This window comes from Vipera ursinii (genome assembly GCF_947247035.1).
Source record: "Vipera ursinii genome assembly, chromosome: 2".
Taxonomy (NCBI): Eukaryota; Metazoa; Chordata; class Lepidosauria; order Squamata; family Viperidae; genus Vipera; species Vipera ursinii.
This window is the reverse complement of record NC_139513.1, coordinates 86,379,625-86,402,607: the sequence shown is the minus strand read 5'-3', so window position 1 is coordinate 86,402,607 and position 22,983 is coordinate 86,379,625. Positions and strand designations below refer to the sequence as shown.

At 36.2% G+C, this 22,983-nt stretch overlaps 1 protein-coding gene across 2 annotated transcripts in view; it reads right to left on the bottom strand.

Annotated features, from left to right (window-relative positions):
• Nucleotides 1–227: 227 nt before the first annotated feature.
• Nucleotides 228–22,983, bottom strand: part of TRPC7 (transient receptor potential cation channel subfamily C member 7) — a gene marked incomplete at both ends in the record, with an annotated part of 187,772 nt that continues 165,016 nt past the window's right edge. Inside the window, 6 exons of one of the 2 annotated variants that reach the window (XM_083351734.1) lie at nt 228–370; nt 943–1,018; nt 4,002–4,058; nt 8,879–8,956; nt 15,984–16,205; nt 17,059–17,254. In XM_083351734.1, the coding sequence (XP_083207860.1) occupies nt 228–370; nt 943–1,018; nt 4,002–4,058; nt 8,879–8,956; nt 15,984–16,205; nt 17,059–17,254 (772 nt within the window). The remainder of the gene's footprint in view (nt 371–942; nt 1,019–4,001; nt 4,059–8,878; nt 8,957–15,983; nt 16,206–17,058; nt 17,255–22,983) is intronic. The other variant, XM_083351735.1, reaches the window with a different exon arrangement.

Genomic DNA, 22,983 nt, shown 5'->3' with positions numbered 1-22,983 from the left:
GTTAAAAAAGCTTGATTTTAATATGAAAATGTCACCTTACCTTTGCATCATAAAGGAATTAGTTGATCATTGGCTTCACTCAATATACCAAATTAATTCACAGTCCCCATAAAGGAATTGCTAATCAGCAAAGTACAGCTTTCAATGGAACTCCTTTCTGAACAATTTTTGCTCTTAAAGAATGCTGGTTAAAAGAATAACATATTTTTCTTCTTCTTTGTCCATTCTCAAATGTCCTTATTTAAATTCTTTCCAAACTTATCACTTAGTTGCTGAATTAATCTTGCCAATTCTCCTGTTGCTTGGGATTTCTCTTCAAGAAGCTCATAGCGGAGACTCGAAATGTCTTGCTTAATCTCCTTAAGTTCTCCTATTGGGGAAAATAAAATAAAATGAGATTTAATTACCTTGAATGTAAATCAGCACATTTCAGTTGCTCTTCCTATCTTTATTTCACTAGCCATGCCTTAATGGCTGCTTCAAAAGGGACAAATGATCATTTGGCTACATTGAACTATTCCCCAGTTCCTTTTGACTGAGCTTCTTTCTAACTTGGAGCTTATATGTTGGGTTCAAAAAGCATAGCTATTAAATTCCTGTATTGTTATTTGCTATCCATTGATGCTGTAGCAAAAAATTGATAATGGAATTTACAACTTCCATTGTAAGTTGGAAGTTCTATTAGGGGGTGGGTGGGTAGGGAGGAAGATGCACTTGAAATATTTATATTTAAGAAAATTCAATGGTATGCAAAATTTTAAACATTAGCATATTGTATCTCTAACCTTTACTGCTCTTGTGAATATGGGGCAGCCCTCCCCCCAAAAAACTGCCTCATGCCATATTGACCATTTGATTGACAGCCAAGTAGAAAAGATTCATTTAAAAATCCATGACTGTAACAAGATTCATTACAGCACTGTTAAATTTAAAAGCACTTGCCTTCGTTGACTTCATCATTCTCACGATCTACTTGAGCTTTCAGAACATATCGCTTAATTAGCCTCTTCATTATTTTCTGAAAACGGAATTATAATGGGTTTATTGGAATTATGTTGCCCAAGTACATCTACAGCATACAAGGGTCACATTTCAAGACAATTAATTTCTTTGATGTGTTGTGGGTTTCAGCGGTCTTACACAAATTCGCTTGTACTGAAGAACTGTGGCCCAATGATTCAATTGCATATTTATTTGATAAAATGTGTCCACATTATTTTATGTAAACTATGAAAAGCATTACATGCAAGTCCTGCCACCCCTTGAATAAGGGTTAGTTTCTCCCTAGTTGCTACCATACAATTACTCGAGTAATGCCTGTATTGTTGGTAAGGCTAATTCAGTGGTAGAGAAGGTACTTTCTAGGCAAAAATTACCATGTTCACTCCCTAAAACCTCTAGGAGCTGTTGTTTTAGAAACTTTAAAATTCATCCAGGTAATGTAATATAATGAACAACAATAATTTAGCCCTAGAAAAGTCAGCTCTATGAAATCTTGGAGCATTGTCTAACACTGTTACTAATCACGGTACTGAACTTCATATAAGCTTATTTTACTATATTTAGAAGCTTCTGGCTGTGGATTATTTTAGTATTGCCACTACTATTAACCACAGGGTTAGAAACAATAGGGAATAACTGGGAATTTCTTTACAAATGTCAGAAAATGATGTATTTCCATGTAACTTATATTCAGGACTTTGCTATTATGTACATGTTTGCTAAACAATCCGATAGCATAATCACTGCTCAGATAATCCTCACAGCCACAATCGAGCCCCAAATTTCCATTGCTATGATGTTAAGTGAGTTTTGCCCCATTTTATGACCTTTCTTGCCATAGCTGTTAATTGAATCAGTGCAATTGCTTAGTTAGTAACAGAGTTAAGTGAATCTGGCTTCCCCATTGACTTTGTTTGTCGGAAGATCACAAAAGGGGATCACATGACCCCGGGTCACTGCGACAATCATAAATACGAACCAGTTGCCAATTTTAATGTGACCACGGGAATGCTGCAATGGTCATGTGAAAAACGTGTCATTTTATTTCAGTGCCATTGTAACTTTGAATAGTCATTAAATGAATCATTGTAATTTGAGGACTACATGTAAATCCATCTGGATAACTGATACAAAATTATCATGATCTAGAAAATCTGTGATGTTTTCTTGAAGACTTATGTTCAATATTATGTTCAATATTTTTTGTGCTGATCTGGTCTCTCTGATTTGAATAAGACAATGGAGTCTTGGTGCGTTCTTTCACTGAGTGGCCTTGGATATGGATTAAATGATATAAAGGAAAGGATGAGATCCTGTATTGGAAGTCACAGAAAAAGTTGATCTTTGGGCTATAGATTTTCAGTATGAGCTTATGAAAGGAGGAAGAACGAGAATGTTGGTTTCTCCCAAATGATGACATCCTCTTGTACAATTTAATTATTCTGACTTTTTAGATTACTAAACTATGGAAAATTGTAGAGGAAAAAAGTAGGAAACAATTAAGAGAAAATCCACACGTGGATAAAAATGACTTTGGAAACAAATAGCAGAGATCTATTTATTTATTATTTATGTTGTTCTGTGCATCAGTTTAAGAGATTTTTTGTTTTTAATTTAAAGAATAAAAGCTCTGTCCTCTACTTTTGGATATACTGATCCTCTTCATACATGCTGAATCTCTAAATGGCCCAAGAAAGGGCTATTTGGCACTAGGCTCTTGCCTGCTTATGATACGTTTAACATTATAAAGAGTGACAAAATTAATAAGATATACAATTCTGAAAACTGAATACATGATTTAAGAATCTAGTAGACTAAAGCTACCACACAATGTGAGGAGAAGAAAAGGCCTATTTTTTGCAGAAAGCAGGAATCTCCAGCCTATAGGATACAGTTGATTTCCCAACTTGTTTCATCCTAACCAGTAGAATCTTGAGTAAGAACCCAAACATTCAAAATTTTTAAACAATTGCCATTAGATAGAAATAAATGATATATTATAGGCAGGGCTTTTTTTCTCATAGAACGCTCAGAACGGATTCCGGCACCTTTTTTGGATGGAACCTTGTAGGGTAGGCAAGGCAGGTTGTATGACATGTGTGAGTTCCGGCACCTTTTTCTTTTACAAAAAAAGCACTGATTATAGGGAAGCAGGTGAAAGTGTCAGATTGTCCTTCCTCCCTCAAGACAGCCATCTACCCAAAGTGGCCTTGTGAAAATTTTAGGGGAAGGAAAGAGGTAGGATTGCTGCTGCCTCCTCCAAAACTCCAAAATCTAGCACTCAGTGCTTCAAAGGAAGCAAAAGAGTCTTATGACAATGGAGTTCAGACACCTTTACTCCAATGAACTCTGTTCCCCTATGAGAACCTAACATTATTGAATGGCCCCAAAACAGTGTCAGGCTTATTTCCTTTCTAACTAATTATTATCAAAGCCTGCTCTTGCATTTCAAGATTCTGAAGATAGGATTTTTTCTGTATTCTTTTTCATCAATGAAGGGGCACCCATGAAAAAATAGTTGGGAAAAAATAGTGAATTCAATCTTGACATAGCTTTTTCTTCTCACCTTCCCCTTCCCCCCCACCCCCCAAAAAAGATCAGTGGGATAAATTAAGTAAGTTCTTTTCCATTCTTGCTCATGGACCTTTTCTGCAACATTGGAAGTTGCGTTATAATGTATTAGTTTTAATCAGTGTTTCCCCTTGGAGCAAATTAGAATAACAAGGAAATCCTTTCTAAGAAGAAAACAATCTTAGTTTAGGCAAAAGTACATAGATATTAGTAATAACTATGATATTGACTAGGAAAAAGACAAACAAAACTTGGATATATAATGCAATGTACACATTACTAATTTCACTATGAGTGTGTCTGGGTGTCTGTGTCTGGGTGTGTATGTATGTATGTATGTGAAATATATATGCCACAAGGCATATTTACATTCACAAAACATATTTGCATTTACTTCCAGAAGCATTAATTAGGTATAGTGCACATACTATATGCTGAAGATGCCTATGGTGGTGGAATAATCCATTGGGAAGTAGTGTTGCCACCTGAGAAAACATAAATGGAGGAAAATATTTTAGGAAAGCAGGGAAATAGTTGTGTCCCAAAAGAAGATACTAATTATGAAGTGGAAGAAAAAGAAAAGAAAAGAATGACCATGCCAAAAAATCAAAATGCCACCACCTCATGTGTCATGTCTATCAGTCTATAGAATGTTTGTGACTTGTTTAATGTTTGTGTGAAGACTACATCCAAAACTTATGATTGTTAGAATGCTTATATTATCCCTCTTATCAAAAGTGAGGTACCAAGAGGGAAGGTGAATACTATAAGGAGATTAAGTGTTCCAGAGAAAAATATTTGGCAGAATTATGATAAAAAAGGCATAAGGGATGACTATGAACAAAATTAGGTAACTGCAGTTTTGTCTGGGGGCAGTGGATGAGAATGCCAGATTTTTGCTCTTCCCAGTAGGTTATCGAGAAATATATAATAAGAAATTATTATTGTATGCTTATTTAAAGAAAGACATTTTGTGAGAATCCAGAGTTGAAGATTAGTTGGAAGTAAATGAAAGCTGATTGGTTCTACAGTTAGCAAGGAATAAGACAAATACATGTGATATTCCCCTCTTGGCTTACTAATGTATGAAAAGTCAAGGTTAGTTGCATTTTACAGGGATGAATGATTGCAAGTTAAGTGCAGTTACAATGGAGTATTTAAGTGAATGAATTGAGAAGAAGGGGAAGATTGAGAAAATTATGGTTCTTGGAGAGGAGATGCTGAAAAAAGAGGTTAGAAATTAACAAAGGCAATGTGTGAAATAGTATATGGGGAAAGTGGATGTTAGGGTGGCTTATAAGGATAGAAGGATATAGAGAGTTATAACTAATGCTGTTGGTGTAAACTAAATATTTTCCTCCCCTTATCTTACGTATTTAATTCTTTTTTTCTTACTCTGTATTATTCCTTTCTGAATTTTGTAAAATGTTCCCTAATTGAAAGGGAATAGTAAGATAATAAATATCAGTGTGAAAGGAATGATTCCATTATCCATTTGTGGATATCGTATATGGGCTGAAAAAAAAAATCCCATGGCCATTAATTTGGCGGGGGTGGGGGGGAAGGCAGAAAACTCTCTGCAGTTAACTATTGATTCTGTGGACTCTTGAACACAAGTATGGTGCCCCTCATTTATTTCCTTTTTTGGTTGTTGAGCCAGGATGCTGCCCATAAGTAATATGGATGCTTTGATATGTCTCCCACTGTTTTCTGTCAGTGCATGGTGGATCAGTGCTTCTGTTATTAACCCTAATAATCCAGAACATGGCACAGTTTATAATTTATCCCTGGGTATAATGAAATTCACACTATTCTTTGATATGCTGATGATTCTTGGCAAAAATATTCAATATCCCTTGTGCTAAACAGAAGACACTTACTGGCAAATCTGGGCAAGAAAAATAGAGAAAATATATGGAGTAAACAGATGCACTGTCCGCACTTATGCCTCATGTCTGGCTATGTTTTTCCTATTTCATCTAAAATCCACTATACATCCATGGGAAAAAGAAAAGTTACTTTAATATTCACATGCAGCTGCTTGAAATATTAAAAGAAGAATACTGAAGTCCCTTTTTGTTTCTTTTACGGCCATATGTGATCCCTTGTGGACTGTTATTACCTGGAGTAAACAAAATTGTGCTCTCTTCTTCTTACTGGTCTCACTTGGATTTCAGAGTGCTTTATTTTTTCAGATTTTTCATTTTCATTAACCGTCACATGGCAGAGATGCATCTTTTTGAAACGCTAACTAGATACAGACCTGAACAAAGTTCTACTAATAATTGGGTTATGCTTTCTGTTTCTGGCTGAAAATAATTATTGGGCACACCAAAATGATTGTTTTATGCTGCTTGCTCCCTCTTTTGTCTAATTATGTCTTCTGTTATTAGCACTTTATTATTATTATTTCCTGATGGGGAAAAATTAACATTTTTAATAATGTACAGTTTTAGAACAGAGCTTGGTAAGAACAACAATAGGAAACAGAGAAAAAGGTCTACTTCAAATGTTTCTTTGCAAAGTTATTGATTTTTTAAATTGCAGTTTCTAGCTCTACCATTGTTTGGGGGGGGTTTCTAATATATTAAGGAGTATATTCTTATTCTTATTCATAAAGGTTAACTTCTGCATTTTAATGCAGTTTAATATGAATTTATACATAGGGTAATATGGCCATTGGTGGTGGTGGTGGTGGGTTTCAGATAGGTGTTATTTTAAACTTGGGAGAGTATTTGAAATCCCTCTATGATGGCATTAACATAAGTATATTTTCAAAATAAGCCACTGAATTCCATGCATGTTTACACACAGTGTAAAGTGTTCACAATATATAATAGTTCACATATAGGCTTGCCAAACTGATAGTAGATTCAGTGAAATGAATGGGACTTAAATTTTGTCATATTTCTGGTTTTAAATCAATAGGAGGTGAAAAAGCAACTTTATTTTATCACTAACTGGGGTCCTAATATGGCAAATTGGAAATTTGTTTATATAGCATAAAAATAATTTAAATCAATATCCTAGAACAGGAACCCAACCAAAAAACCTTTTGGTGGGACAGATGACAACATTGTAGTTGCTGGTTGGAAATTCTAAGAAATGAACACATTTAGAATTACTGGCTGAGACAAGCTCCCTGCAGTGTGTCTTTCACATAGTTGCAAATTACCTCCATTATGGCAACCAGGTAACTTTTGGCTACTTTGATGTCCAATCAAATCGATTCCTATGAAATTCAACAGTTATGGCAGTGGGAATTGCATATAACTTCCAGCAAGAGGTGGCTAATAGATGGATGGCAGACTTTAACCCACCCACCCCGCCCCCCAGCCTTGTTCTTCCATCCATCCATCTTCTTTGGCTATCCTATTGATGTATTTTCACTGTGTTCTTTTTCATTATTTATTTTATTGTTCTAGTATCTTACATCTGTTCCATACACACTCTTTTCATTTTTTTTTCATTTTTATTGTTGTAAGCTGCCTAGAGTAACCCCATGGCAAGAGAGGTGGCAAATAAATTAACAAATAAATAAATATTTGTGGGAAGCACAAGATTCCCTTCTAATACGGTATGCACCATGTTTGGAGGAATTGAGGTCCCCTAAGTAGCTGCTGATTATTTCTGTGTGTGTGTGTGCGCACACACACACACATATGTATATATGTGTACATATACATATACATGTACGTATACATATACATATATATACCTATATCTGGCAGTGAACCTGATATATAAAGAAATGTAACTAAGAAATATTTCTATAATTTGAATAAAATCCCACAAATCAGGTTCACTGCCAGAGAATCTGAAAGTAGCCAGTGAATCATTTTTGACAAGGACCCAGACAAAACTGTGAAAGTATAAGGTAATGAATTTGACTGTGTTTTCATTAAATTGAAATTGAAATATTAATGAAAGAAGGGGAAAAACTAAGTATACGTGGCAAGCTTTGATGAGGAAAATAATGAAGGATTCTGTTAAGATAAATCTCATCAACACTTCTTGAGAATGTCAACAGGCACTTGGAAGGAAGTGGCTTTGTTGATATTCCAGCATCTATAGTTCCTCATCAAAGCTTAAATAAACTTAGTAATAATGAAATAATATAATTTGGATGGATTTAAATAAGTGTAAATTGATGCACATGGGGGAGAATTTACATATAATTGAATGGATCTGAGACCTTTATAACTTAACCAGAAAAAAGAAGATGGACTCAAAGCGGGTAGCTCAGTGAAGATGCCAACTCAAAACAAAACTGCCACTATTGTAATGTCCACATGTATGTTCACAGGATAAGATAACCTTTATTGTCACTTTTCTGTGTACACAATGGCACACATTAAATTGAATTTCTGATTCTCTCTCTGTTTGTATACACACACACACACACACACACACATACATATACACACATACATATACACACACACATACACACACAGATACATATACTGTATATATACATGCACACATATACAGTATATACATATATGCGTATGTTAATCTGAATTAAAATGCATTGTGTATTTCTCACTACCAGATTTTTTTAAAGAAAATACAACTGGAAAAAAAGCATAGAAGACAGGAAGCAAAATGAGTGAACATTTACAACAACTTTTGTACAAAGAGAGGATGTTTGGAACTCTTTAATGTAGAAAAAAAGATCACTTGAGGAAAAATATGATCAAACCTCATAAAGTCAAATATGGCATGGAGAAACAAAGACCAAGAGAATTTGTTCTCCTGTTTTTTTTTCAAAACACTAGGGTTGTGCTGAAATTGTTTGAAAGGAGATATTAGAACAAACAAAGCAAAATATTTAAACACAGAATGCATAACTGTGGAGTTAATGGACTCTATCTTGGATTTCACTAATGAGTAGTGGTATCAGTTCACAGAGAATGGGTCTATCAAGGGCTAATAATATCAGGGCATTAGCATAATCTCCAGAGTAGCATGCCTGAAAATCCCAGTTGCAACAGAAAAATGATGGGAGAACTGGGTGTCATTGTCTTCTGCTTGTGAGCACACCAGAGACATCCAATGCCCACTGTGAAATGAAATGCTGGACCTGGATGTACCTTGGCCTGATCTAGTAGAACTTTATTATATTCTTGTAAACAATTACATCTGTACTTTTAAAAATAATTAGAAAGCAATTCCTCCTACAGTACGATTTTAAACTACGTAGACATACATGATCAGACTGTAAATCAAAAATGTGAAGGTGGCTTTTAATTGCTTTCCTTATGATAATTTTGCTGATATCTTTCTCTTGAGTTTCCATTACCTGGTATCTTGTGGGGTTGTTGTAGGCATTCTTCAGGATGAAGTCTGACTTTTGAGTACTTGACTCAAAATGAATTTTCTGAAATATACAAATATAGGGCATTTCATCATAACGAAGAACAAAGTATTAGTGATCTAATTCAAAGAAAATATCCACAAATATCAGTTGCCCATGGCAAACCGCATGGTGCAGGAAAAAAAACCTTATATGATTTGATTAAAACACAAAAACTGTAATCCTGTCTTGTATTTAAATGGCTATTTTCCCCCCTACTGTAGCTGTCTGGTCATTCACCCTGTGTGAAAGAGATATTGTGTAGTCCTCTGCAGTTTGGAAAAACTGACTGTCCTTCCAGAGTTGGAACATAAGTCCCTTTAGTTATTTTGAACATCCAACACACATAGTGGAAGTATACCTTCATTTTAGGATTTAGGATTTATACCACCATTTGGTAGCACTGATATTTAGAATTATGTTCATACTCTACTATTTCACCTGTGAACTCCAGTCAAGGATATTGTGTAGATAAAGTCATCTTGTTAGCCTTCTCTCAAAGACATAGCCTACTTTAGTTCACCATTAATATCCCCAATTTGGTCATCTGCAAAACTTATGGAAGTAAGCTTTCCATACAAGACATAATGGTGATAGTAAAGGTTCAATGCACATGACTCTCAGCAAATGTAAACAAATATCACATGTAACCCATAGATAACAAGGCAGGAGCTGAAGAACCATGAAATCAATAGCTTTAAATTTCTATGCATGCTTTCCTGGATATGTGAAGATCTGCTATGTAGAATCTATATGACAGATATCCATAACTGAAGAACTCCCCCCAAGTGACAAAAATATATTTTCCCCAAATGGGTAACTGACTACTGGTATCATATATCGTTCAATAACAAGAATAGAGTTGGAAGAAACTTTGAGGTCTTCCAGTCCAACCCCCTGCTCAGGCAGGAAATCCTGTATCATTTTGGACAATATTAAGTGATTGTCCACTAGGACTCCAAGATCCCTCTCACACTTACTGCTATTGAGCAAGATACCACTTATAATGTACACATGCATTTTGGGGGGTTTGCCTAAATGTAGAACCTTACTTTTTTCAACATTGAATTTCATTTTGTTAGATAGTGCCCAATGTTCAAGTCTGTCAAGATCTCCTGTATCTTAAGCCTATCTTCTGGAGTGTTGGCTATTCATGCCATCTTGGTGTCATCTGCAAATTTGATGAGTTCCCCATCTATCCCCTCATCCAAATCATTGATGAAGATGTTGAAGAGCACTGGGCCCAGAACAGAGCCCTGTGGCACCCCACTACACACTTCCCTCCATGTAAATGCAGTTCCATTGTGGACCTCAAGCTGTGTACAGCCGGTCAGCCACCTATGAATCAATCTGGTGGTGATTCTGTCTAACCCACATTTTTTAATCTTGTCAGGTAGTAGATTGTGGGCTACTTTATCAAATGCCTTACTGAAGTCCAAGTAAATTATACCCACAACATTCCTCTGGTCCACTTATTTTTTCACCTGTTCAAAGAATGCAATAAGATCTGTCTGTCGTGATCTGTTTCTGACAAACCCATGTTGACAAACAAAATCTGTTTCTGACAAACCCTTTTGGCTATGACTTTGTTTGCCTCTAGATGTTCACTGATTCATTGCTTGATTATCTTTTCCAGAATCTTCCCAGGTATTGAGGTCAGGCTGATAGGTCTATAATTATCTGGATCCATTTTTTTTCCTTTTTTGAAGATGGGAACTATATCAGCTCTTTTTCAGTCCTCTGGAAGTTCCCCAGTGCTCCAGGATCTTTGAAAGATCTAGTTCGGTGGTTCTGAGATCACATCTGCCAGTTCCTTCAGAACCTTGGGCTGTAATCCATCTGGTCCTGGTGATTTGAACTCATCTAGGCTGGACAGGTGCTCATCATTTTCTTGCCTATTTTAACTTGTGTTTCTAATCTGTTTTTACGGTACTGTTTTTGATAGGTTGGATTGTTTTTTTTCCCTTTGTGTAAAGACTTATACAAAAAAACAAGTAGTTCTGCTTCCTCCCTGTTGCTTGTTACCTTCTTGCCACTTTTTCCCACTAATGGACCAATCATTTCCTTAACTTTTTTCTTGTTTTTTTACATGTTAAAAGAAGCCTTTTTTTGTTATTTTTCACTTTTGTCGCAAGCCTTAGTTCTTTTTGAGCCTTAGCTTTTCTCATCTTTGAAGGTTCGGGCAATTTGCTGATATTGTGCCTTAGTTATGTGCCCTTCTTTCCACATTTTATATTTGTCCTTTTTGTCTTTCAATTTATCAGAGAGTTCTTTATGCAGCCATGCTGGTTTCTTTGGAGAGCTGTTATTTTATTTCTTAAAACATACTGTAAATAGAGTTGGTAACTGACCCTTAAAAAAATGAAATCCAGTCAAATGAAACCTGTTCTTGTGCCTTTAAATAAAATCTTTATCTTTCAAAATCAGGAGGCAAAACTTTCCTTCTTTGGAGATACACATTATTCCTGGTAAGATCTCCTTGCTGAGCCACTACTGAACAAAGGTAAGTCCCTATTGAGAAACTAAGAATTCAAACATGACAGACTGGGGTGCTGATAAGGGAAATGACTGTGTCACTGAGTGTAATCTAATGCAACTCTATATTGTGTCCATTATTTTGCTTTTAAGAACTTGGCCATTAAATGGGAAATTGGAAACTGACAGACACAATGAGGCAGATAGATTAGTTTTTCTTTTGAAGAGAAAAAAAAGACATGTTAGATATCTTTATGGATGTATTTTTTGAGATAGTTACTGCATTTAGGCTTTCTTTCTTTGCTCTTGAAAAACTACCAAGCTTTGTTTTTAAGACCACTGAAGGCTGAATAATACAAGGCTAAATAATTTAAAAATTAATCTTAGAATATTATATGCTCTTTTTTTGAACTAGCAGTATTTTCAGACTAAGAAACAAGTTTATCTCTGTTTTCATTTTGAAATAAAGAATATGCCTAGACAATTTCCTCTGGAAATAACAATACAACTGTTATTGTAAATATATATCATAATGTTTTAATGGATTTTTCTTCAATTAAAAATAAATGATTGTCCATGATATAAAGACTGGAAGAGCTGGCCTCTTACACAGTATCTTTCAAATCTAATTACTTTTTTGTGTCCTCCTTCAGAAATAATAGGATGAGATGGAAATAGAAAAGAGCAAAACAATGTCATTGTGACTTTATACTTTTATATCTTATATATATGTATGTATGCATATTGAATAATGCATTATAATTTTACTGGAGGATCTGTGTTTTACAATAAGTTTTTTTTTCTTTTTTAACCACTTTGGAAATATTCACACTCCTGTTATTTATATCACAGTTTCTGCTGAATGATGCAAATTCTTTTTAGAACTGAACAATGGAGGTTTGATTTTGTCCTCTCATCAATGTGTCTCAGAATGACCCAGTGATGCTTCTGGCCACAACAAATACACACCGATAGCAAATTATTTATTACAACACAATCATGCTCCCTCCAAAACCTATTGGGTACCTCTTTAGATATAGCTTTTTCCCACATCAAAACTGCTGTGTTAATTAATTCAATGAAGTCTAGGCTTTTATGATTATTCTAGGGATGAATTGTATCATACTTGTTTTCACATAAGTACAAAGATAGTGAAAAATCATTGTAAATGTCATTGGAGGAAAATACTGAATACAAACACAAATAAATATAAAAAGAAAGAGAAAAAGAAAGAGTAATCCCTGGTTTTGGTCTTAATCAAGCATTCTCAGCCATTGCACCTTCTGGACAGGGCAAAATCAGAAAAAGTTTTTGTGTATCCTCCCCAGTTCAACTCCCCATAAATAGACAGACCCAATAAACATTGTATGGCATTTGTTTATGTTAAATTAATAATAAAGAAGAGCAGCAGAAAGCCATGAGTTGAAATACACTTCGATTTTCAGTACAAAATACAGAATAAAAGAGTTGGAAGGGACCTTGGAGGTCATCTAGTCCAACTCCCAGCAACCAGAAACTCGTGTACCATTCCAGACAAATGACTGTCTAATCTCTTGTTAAAAACTTTCAATATACCTACAAATTCAATGTACCTACAAATTCTGAAGGCAAGCTGTTCCACTGATTAATTGTTCTTATTATACATAACTGTGTTCACTGTTGTGGTTATCAGTTGTGCTGTTCCATTTAACTGTCTGCTTTTGAGCACAGACTCCCAGTCCCTCAAACTTCTTAAGCATTTATTTTAGCTACTTTTTTGTTTTTTTAAAAAATCACCATTGAATTTAAGGACAAACACAGATTGTATTTGCTCTATAAAACAAGTAAGGTGGCAGAGTGTGTTTACTTAAAAATAAAGCCAACATATACACAGTACTGTCTTGGGCTTTCAGAAAAATGTATGTATCTACCATTAGCACTTTCTAGATTGTGATGTCACCAAACAGTATTGCATCTCCTAGGAAGTTTAGGAAGCATCAGGAGCGAGTCCTTCAAAAGGCTGCTAATTTGCCAAGTTTCTTAAAGGTTGAAAAAAGATAAATGGGATTCCTTGGATATGCTCCATATTTAGTAAATATACGAAGCCAACCTCCATCCCATTCATCCAGAGAAGGATAAAAAGTAGCCACATTTCACCCCAACATAAAATCTGTCAAGGAAACACCTACATTTACTTTCAACAAGATCCATAGATTGTTTTTTTTTTAAAAAATCTCTGCTATAGTTCTACTGTAAGTCCATTTAGAATACACCTTTCCATCCCTTCCATTATTAAACTGGGACTGGAAGCTATAGCAGCTTCCTGTAACTGCCTTTGATTTATTTATGTATCTTTCTTCCAGTTGTGGATTTTGTTATTGCGTAAAGCAGAATAAATGCAGGCAAATATTTGTAACATGTTAAACACAGCTGTCTCCTCACAGGTTATAATTTGCTGGTTTTAGTAAAACAGTTTCCATAACAAGCTCCAGGCATTTTTTCAAAATCCAAAAATGCAAAAATGAAATGCTGTGTGGGACAAATCTTATATGTTGATAGCCAGATAAATAGAGTATACCTATGCAGGGCTATGCAGTTCTTCAAGGCAACCCTTTTCTTTGATAAACTCTCAGGTGATGAACCACTTTGAAGCTGATTTGCAAAACAACCCAGCCCCCTCACTCCTATGAATGGAATATTTATTTATTTATTTATTTATTTTTGGGACTTATATGCCTCCCTATCTCCCGAAGGACTCAGGGCGGCTAACAACAATAAAAGCAACAATACAAAAGTTAAAAGAAATTAAATAAACAGCCCCAAAATAAATTAACTAAACAATTAAAAATTAAAACATTTTAAAAACCCATCATCAGGAATATAATGAACCATGCATTGGTATATCTAAACCTGTATATTGTCACAAGCCTATAATGCCAATTGGAGTTTCATGGGTAACTTTATGCCATGTAATTGTGTAAATGGATTTGTCTGTTGGTCTACAGGATTTGTAACTGAAAATTCTGGGTGGCAGACATGGACTTATGCGCCTATGGTCCTTGAAGAGGAAAGGGCACTTTTCCCTGTGGAAATGTAACAGATGCCAAGATGGGTCTAGTCAAACCTTGCTGGACTTATCAAGCCTTGTTGCAAGGTATAAAGATGCATCACAGATGCAACAAAGTAGCATACAAAGTGGGCTGTATCATTGCTTCAAGAACTCAAACCTCAAAACTCAAACTGGCTAGCTAGACTTTGGGTCCAATAGTTGTGCACATGGGTTTGTGATTTTGTGAATGAGCAGAGCTGCATGTCAGAAACTGAACAATAAATGTGGTAACACTTGTACTTATTGCTATGCCTCTCACTCTCTGGTTGAAAATAGTACTTAAGGCGTTTCAAGTATATAAAAACCGGTTCACTTAGGGTTTATTTTATTTTTATTTATTTTAATCCCATTTATATCCCGCCCTTTTCCGAAGACTCAGGGCGGCTTACAATTTAAGCACAAACCAATGTGCTTAGCAATAGCCTTCATTCTATGTATATGCCTGCTTATTAGGGCTTTTGGGGGGCCCCAAGCGGCATTATTACAAAGTCAGCTTATTGCCCCCAACAATCTGGGTCCTCATTTTACCTACCTCGGAAGGATGGAAGGCTGAGTCAAACCTTGAGCCTGGTGGGACTCGAACCTGCACTAATTGCAGGGTTGCTACAGATGCACTCTAAAACCTTCATTGTAAAAGAGATTGGATCAATTGACCTCCAGGATTCCTTCTGTTTCTGATTCAGTTTCCTTGATAAAACATTCCTAGGTAATACATACATTTAAATAATGTGCAAATTATCATATATGTGCTTCCCCTGAATTTTAGAAGACAAAGATGAAACATTATGTGATATTGTACATAGATTCTATAATATCTGTGAGGTAATAGTATGTATATGCTATTTACTCTCTTAGGATTATTGCATACTGCCATAATGTTAACTCTAATCATAACTCTTTAGGGTTAGTTTTTGTCAAACTAATTGGGACAAAATGAAGTTTTCAACATCTTTTAGGAGCCATTTATGGAGTAGAAGGAGTCAAACATTTTGGTTTTTTTGGAGGAGCTAGATGATGGTTTAAAGATGAAATGAAGATTTTAAGACTTGCCTCCATTTCAGCTCTTAAACTTTCATTGTAGATGCACAAAATTTAACTGATTTTTCTACTTGGGGTGGGAGGTGTCAAGACATAAAGGAGAAAAAGGCAATCCTTCAACATAATAAATCTTCTCTTAACAAAGGCTGAAAATATTAGTTTTGCCAACTCCACAGCAGCCATGTTACCAGTTCTGTTCCTGCAGCTTCTGAGACCAAAATACTGGAGATCTTAATTGTAAGAAAATTTCTCATCGTTGGGTAGAGCTCAGATCAATGAAGCAGAATTAGATACAATCAAGTAAACACCTCCCCGTGGCCACCAAGTTCATTCGCGAGTCACCGACTAGCAGTCTGAATTACTACATAGAGTTGAAACTGTGTGCCTCTAACATACCTTTTCAAGAAATAAATACTTATTTTGAGAAATAAATAAAAATGACTGACTTACTTGTAGCTTGGAATTCAACATTCCCATCTCAAGATCATTTTCACAGTTTTTGGCCTTAGATTTGCAGAGTTTTATGAGGCACATTTTTATTCTCATTATGAGATAATAAAATGACTTAGGGCTTGGCACTAGATTAAAAGGAGCAGGTAAGGTTCTTCCCTCATCAAAATAGGAAAGCCAGAGTTTAGCACGTGCAAATTTCCACTCCACATCTGCATCTTCCTGCAAAAGAAATAGAAGAACTGATTTAACTTAAAAGTCAAGATTAATTTTTGACAAAGTGCAAACCATGTTGTCATTGTTACAGAGTTCAAGAGGTTTTTCAAGCTATTAAAATGCTTTGCCCTAAAGTAATCCTTTGTAGGATCATTGATTCTAATTTCCCTTTGAAATAAACTACACAGAAAACTCAATACTTTCATTTATCAACCTTGATCCCCTACAAAAGAGTTACTTCTAGTAGCTTACTCAACTGGAGTCACTGGACAAAGATCTAAATTCTCAAAATGTCCTTTTTGATTACAATTTAAGTCTAACTTTAACAGCATTGGATCTAACAGTGTGCAAGCGAATTAATTTTTTGGTTAAAATATTATTGAAGAGGCCAAGGAACATGTACTGAATAAGAATATGCACAAGTGACTCCTATATTAATTTAAATAGCCTTTTTCTTCTGTTTCCCTATTTTTAAATTGCCTTTTCCACTAAGTATCCCTGAAATGAAGCCAAGCTAATTAAATTCCTAGGTTTTTGATATAAAAAGACCATGAAGCATCCAGAAAAGCCCCATTGTCTGATGGACTTGGAAAGCAATCAGAACCAAAAATTAAGTCTCTGCAAGAGATTCCTAACTGGTGTTGACTTTTTTGAATTAAGTTTCAGGATGTTAATCATTATTTACATAATAAGTAACCAAGTCTTAAACAACTTCATCTTCAAATTCAAAGGTTAATTGGCAATTACTATCAAGCTTTTCAGAACTGGAGGATGGATTCAAGGTGATTCAATCCCTTAATTGATGCTCTTTGTTTTTTACATAATACATTGATATATTAAAGTGAGAGGTCACTCTTACCTCAATTTCCTGATAAGAATTGTTGATCATGGCTATTAACATGTTGAGGAGGACAACCACCATGGTGACGTTATAAACCCCATATAGCACATATCCAATATTCTCAATAAATTTGTGATCGTATTTCAGCACCACTGATATTACTTCAGACAAGCCAAATATAGACCAGAATAAAGTTTTAAAACTTTCTTCTACCCTAAAGACAAAATGAAATCTTAATTAGCTATTTGGGTATGAGCTGGGAATACATCACCATCTAGTCACTGTTTTGAGCTGGGGAGGCTTTATAAATGGATATTAAAAATGTCTGTTCTTAAAAAATTAAACAAAAGACACCTCTGAACTTGACGTTGCCAGCAGATTTTGGTAAAGCCATTTTGTGGGTTTTGTGAACCTGGATAAAATGGTTTATAATTTACAGTTTGTCCTTTAGTCTTATGGAGAAATCCAGTAATCATGCCTTATTTCAGCAACTGGAAACCAACACTTAGTATAATATATGAACTCAGGAAAACAACCAGCTTTTGTTGACTGTACTGCTGAAATGAATTGAAAAAATATGTAGACCATCTGAAATGCACTGTGAGGCAGTGTTTTTTTTCCCATAGAACATACCAGAATGGAGTTCCGGCACCTTTTTTCAATGGATTTTCCAAGTTTTAAAAGTAATTTTTGAAAATTTGATGTTTCGTCCACCTGGACTTGAATTGCCCTGTCAAACGTAGCAGGTCAGTGGCAAAAATCATTAAAACGGTGCATGCAGGCTGCTTGTGTATTGATTCTGATGAATGCATACTTCGTCCACACTGGTTGTGATGGCACTGCTCAGCTTATGATTGGTCAAGTGGTAATGCGCTGTGGTCGCGCTCTGCGGGCGGCAACTGTTATGTTTCATTACACAACTGACGTGTGGGTCTGTGTACAGTGACTGACTATGTGCGAATGGTAAATGACTTCTTTATTTTAAAAAACTCATTGGTGAATTGAAAATCGTTTAATTTTTTTAGTGTAAAAGTATGACCCCAAACTTAAAAATGAAAAAAAAAATAGTTACTTCTCAACCACCATTCCTGCTAAGAACTGAATATATAATTTTTTAAATAAAAGATTAACAAGATGTGAGTTACAGCACCATTTTTCTTACCCAAAAAACACTGCTGTGAGGTAATACCATATCTATAGTGAGCTTGCCTTTGTCCTATTTTATGAAGAGCCAAATCATTCCCCAATCTAAACTGCAGATTATCACACTGTTATCTCACAGTACTCAGATATATTAGACAACTTCTTCCCCAGATTGTTGGGGGCAATTAAGCTGACTTTGTAATAATGCCGGGGTGTGTGTGAAAGCCCTAATAAGCAGGCATATACATAGAATGAAGGCTACTGCTAAGCTTGTAAGCCGCCCTGAGTCTTCAGAGAAGGGCGAGATATAAATGGAATTAAAATAAAAATAAACTGAATCTGTCTGCTCAGTCTGGTCATCTAGAAAAGAATGCTGCTCCCCCAGGTAAAATACGCAGTGGGGGGGTAGACTAAGTGCCAGACAGTCTCTGTGGTAATCTTCACTTTTTGGAACATTATTTGTCCAGAAGCAGGTGCAGCTTCATCTCTCTTAGCTTTGTATAAACACTAAAAACTGCTTCCAGAGAGCCTTCGCCTCAGCCTAATGAGATATAGGGATGGTTATTAGTTTTATAAACAAGTATATAAGCCAACAAATACATAAGGCTTACATTATGCATTTCTGAGATTACAAATAATGACATAAAGGTGAGGTATAAGCAATCCGTAATATAACAAGGTCGTGGAGTTTCATCAATCAGGCAACCCAAACTTCAAATGTCTCTCTTGGAAATTTTGTGTGGGGTGGTGGTGAAGGGTATACAATCTAGGGAAAGGCTGGTCCAGGTTTCAGAAGGAGTCTCTGGAGAAAACATTGCCTCACATTTGGGGATATCAGCAAAAGCCCTCTCTACTACATAACACCAAATAGGCAGATTTAACTTGGGAAAGACAGAGAAATCCAGTGTGTAAATTTGCATAAAAGGTGAATTGTCCATTCTTAAGTGTGTACCTATCTTACTGTGTGATTTATATTTGAAACATGTATTGATCAACTCAGTTTGAATATGGGCCTTAAATCCTTCTTAAGAGAAAATCTTTATCAACTTGGTAATTATATATTTTTATTTTATTGTAATCTCACCTTTATTGTTATTATTATAAATGAATTCAGGGTGGCAAACATACCTAAAACCCCTTCATTTTCCCCACAACCACCACCATGTGTTGGGCTAAGGGACAGCAATTGGCACAAAATCACCCAGGAAGCTATTTAGACTACTGATAAGATAACAAGACTTGATTGTTTAATACAAACCAGCTCTTTTTTTTTCTTTATTAAGGCCCTGTAGTTCCTTAATTCGGAGGTCTACAAATTCACATTATCTGTGGTAATTTTGGAGAGATATATTTTGAAGTAGCGCTTCTAGCATTTTACATTACCTAGATGCTTTTTTTGAGGTGGATGTCTTCCTTGATTTATTTTTTCCAATTTATTTTTTCTTTCAAAAGCACCTGAAATGCAATAGTGAACTAGCTAGTAGTCACAGCAAACAAGGTAGTCTCAGATTAACCACTGCATTCCATCACTTTCTGGTGGCCAAAGGGAAGTAATTCTGTAGTGGCGGAAGCAAATGATGGGCCAGCAATGTATAGATGCAGAACTGCTTCCTGGCTAACTGGCCCCTATATGGGCATGGAACCAACAATTCCCACAGCTGGCATGGGTAAGACTCAACAATAGCTTCTCTCTCCCTTTGGTAATAATCACATTCCATATTTCCCTCACTAGATTTCAAGAGATGAAATTTAATTTGAAGAATGGGTTGCTTCTGATGCACTGGACTCCAATATATTTTTCTTACTTGCCCGATACCTGGCATTCAATCACTTGGTGCACAGTTTAATTTCACTTTTAAGATATAAAATACACTCTTTTTCATATAAGAAGATGTTAAATACCACATAGCACTGACTGATAGTGAATTTTTCATAACTATTCTTTGCATGACAAAATTCAGAGATCTGTGGCATGGATTTTCTTTTTTGTTCTTCATTATACCATCAAGACATGTACATGTCTTCATAAAAACAAGAGCTTAAATAAAATAACAAGGTCACTTTTTTCTATTAAATACGGCATTTAACTTTGATCTCAATAGCATTGTATTATCTTTTAATTTGGAAGGGTGCTATTTTATTATTATTTTCTTTCTTGCAATTTTAACAGTTGCATCAATTTTACTACTTTTTGTGAATTAGCAGAACAGATCTACATTGATGTTGCCTAGCAACCAGGTTGAGCTAAAAGTATTTGAATCTCTTGCTGGCAGCAATCAGCCTTATTTAGTTAGAGCTGCCAGAACATGGCTGCCAAAATCCAGATGGCCTCTGAATGGGACCAGAGATACAGAAAAATCTTTGCTGCTCTCTAGTGGCTCCCTTGATTTTCCTAGAACCTCTAATCCAATTTAAATGTATTGTATTGTTTGTTTCCCCTTCATGGATTACTGCCTTGTCGTGGCGAAGGGGCTTGCATAATTCAATGAAGCTATGAGCTATGCCGTGCAGGGCCACCCAAGACGGACAGGTCATAGCAGAGAGTTCTGACAAAACGTGATCCACTGGAGAAGGAAATGGCAACCCACTCCAGTATCTTTGCCATGAAAACCCTATGGACAGTACCAAAGGGCAAAACGATATGACGCTGGAAGATGAGCCCCTCAGGTCGGAAGGCGTCCAATATGCTACTGGGGAAGAGCAGAGGGCTAGTACTAGTAGCGCCAGAAAGAATGAAGCGACTGGGCCAAAGCCGAAAGGACGCTCAGCTGTGGATGTGTCTGGTGGTGAAAGGAAAGTCCGATGCTGTAAAGATTTTTTCTCCATAGGAACCTGGAATGTAAGATCCATGAATCAAGGAAAACTGGACGTGGTCAAACAAGAGATGACAAGACTGAACATTGACATCTTAGGTATCAGCGAACTAAAATGGACAGGAATGGGTGAATTTAATTCAGATGACCATCAGGTATACTACTGTGGGCAAGAATCCTTCAGAAGAAATGGAGTAGCCTTCATAGTCAATAAAAGAGTAGGAAAAGCAATACTGGGATACAATCCTCAAAATGACAGAATGATCTCAGTTCGAATCCAAGGCAAACCATTCAATATCACAGTAGTCCAAGTCTATGCCCCAACCACCAGTGCTGAAGAGGATGAAATTGACCAGTTCTATGAAGCACTACAGCACCTTATAGAACTAACACCAAAAAAATGATGTTCTTATCATCATGGGGGATTGGAATGCTAAAGTAGGAAGCCAAAAGATAACTGGAATAACAGGCAAGTTTGGCCTTGGAGTGCAAAATGAAGCAGGGCACAGGCTGATAGAATTCTGTCAAGAGAATACGATGGTCATAGCAAACACTCTTTTCCAACAACCCAAGAGACGGCTCTACACATGGACATCACCAGATGGTCAACACAGAAATCAGATTGACTATATGCTCTGCAGCCAAAGATGGAGAAGCTCTATACAGTCAGTAAAAACAAGACCAGGAGCTGACTGTGGCTCAGACCATGAGCTTCTCCTTGCAAAGTTTAGGCTTAAACTGAAGAAAGTAGGGAAAAGCACTAGGCCAGTCAGGTATGAATTAAATCATATCCCTGTTGAATATACAGTAGAGGTGACAAATAGATTTAAGGAATTAGATCTGATAGACAGAGTGCCTGAAGAACTATGGACAGAGGTTCGTGACATTGTACAACAGGTAGCAACCAAAACCATCCCAAAGAAAAAGAAATGCAAGAAAGCAAAATGGCTGTCTGAGGAAGCTTTGCAAATAGCTGAGGAAAGGAGGGAAGCGAAAGGCAAGGGAGAAAAAGAAAGATACACCCAATTGAATGCAGAATTCCAGAGAATAGCTAGAAGAGATAAGAATGCCTTCTTAAATGAACAGTGCAAAGAAATAGAAGAAAACAATAGAATAGGGAGGACCAGAGATCTTTTCAAGAAAATTGGAGAAATGAAGGGAACGTTTAATGCAAAAATGGGCATGATAAAGGACCAAAATGGCAGGGACCTAACAGAGGCAGAAGAGATTAAGAAGAGGTGGCAAAATTACACAGAAGAACTATACAAGAATGAGCTTAACGTCCCTGATAATCACAATGAGGTGGTCACTGACCTCGAGCCAGACATCCTAGAATGTGAAGTGAAGTGGGCCTTAGAAAAGCTGAGCAACAACAAAGCTAGTGGAGGTGACAGTATTCCAGCTGAGCTATTCAAAATCTTAAAAGACAATGCAGTAAAAGTGCTACACTCAATTTGCCAGCAAATTTGGAAAACTCAACAGTGGCCACAGGATTGGAAAAGATCAGTTTACATTCCAATTCCTAAGAAAGGCAGTGCCAAAGAATGTTCAAACTATCGCACCATTGCACTCATTTCTCATGCTAGTAAAGTCATGCTTAAAATCCTACAAGCTAGACTTCAGCAGTATGTGGATCGAGAACTACCAGAAGTGCAGGCAGGATTTCGAAGAGGCAGAGGAACTAGAGATCAAATTGCCAACATACGCTGGATCATGGAGAAAGCTAGGGAGTTCCAGAAAAACATCTACTTCTGCTTCATTGACTATGCTAAAGCCTTTGATTGTGTGGATCATAACAAACTGTGGCAAGTTCTTAAAGAGATGGGAGTACCAGACCATCTTATTTGTCTCTTGAGAAACCTATATGCGGGTCAAGAAGCAACAGTGAGAACTGGACACGGAACCACTGATTGGTTCAAAATTGGGAAAGGAGTCCGGCAAGGCTGTATACTGTCGCCCTGCCTATTTAACTTATATGCAGAGCACA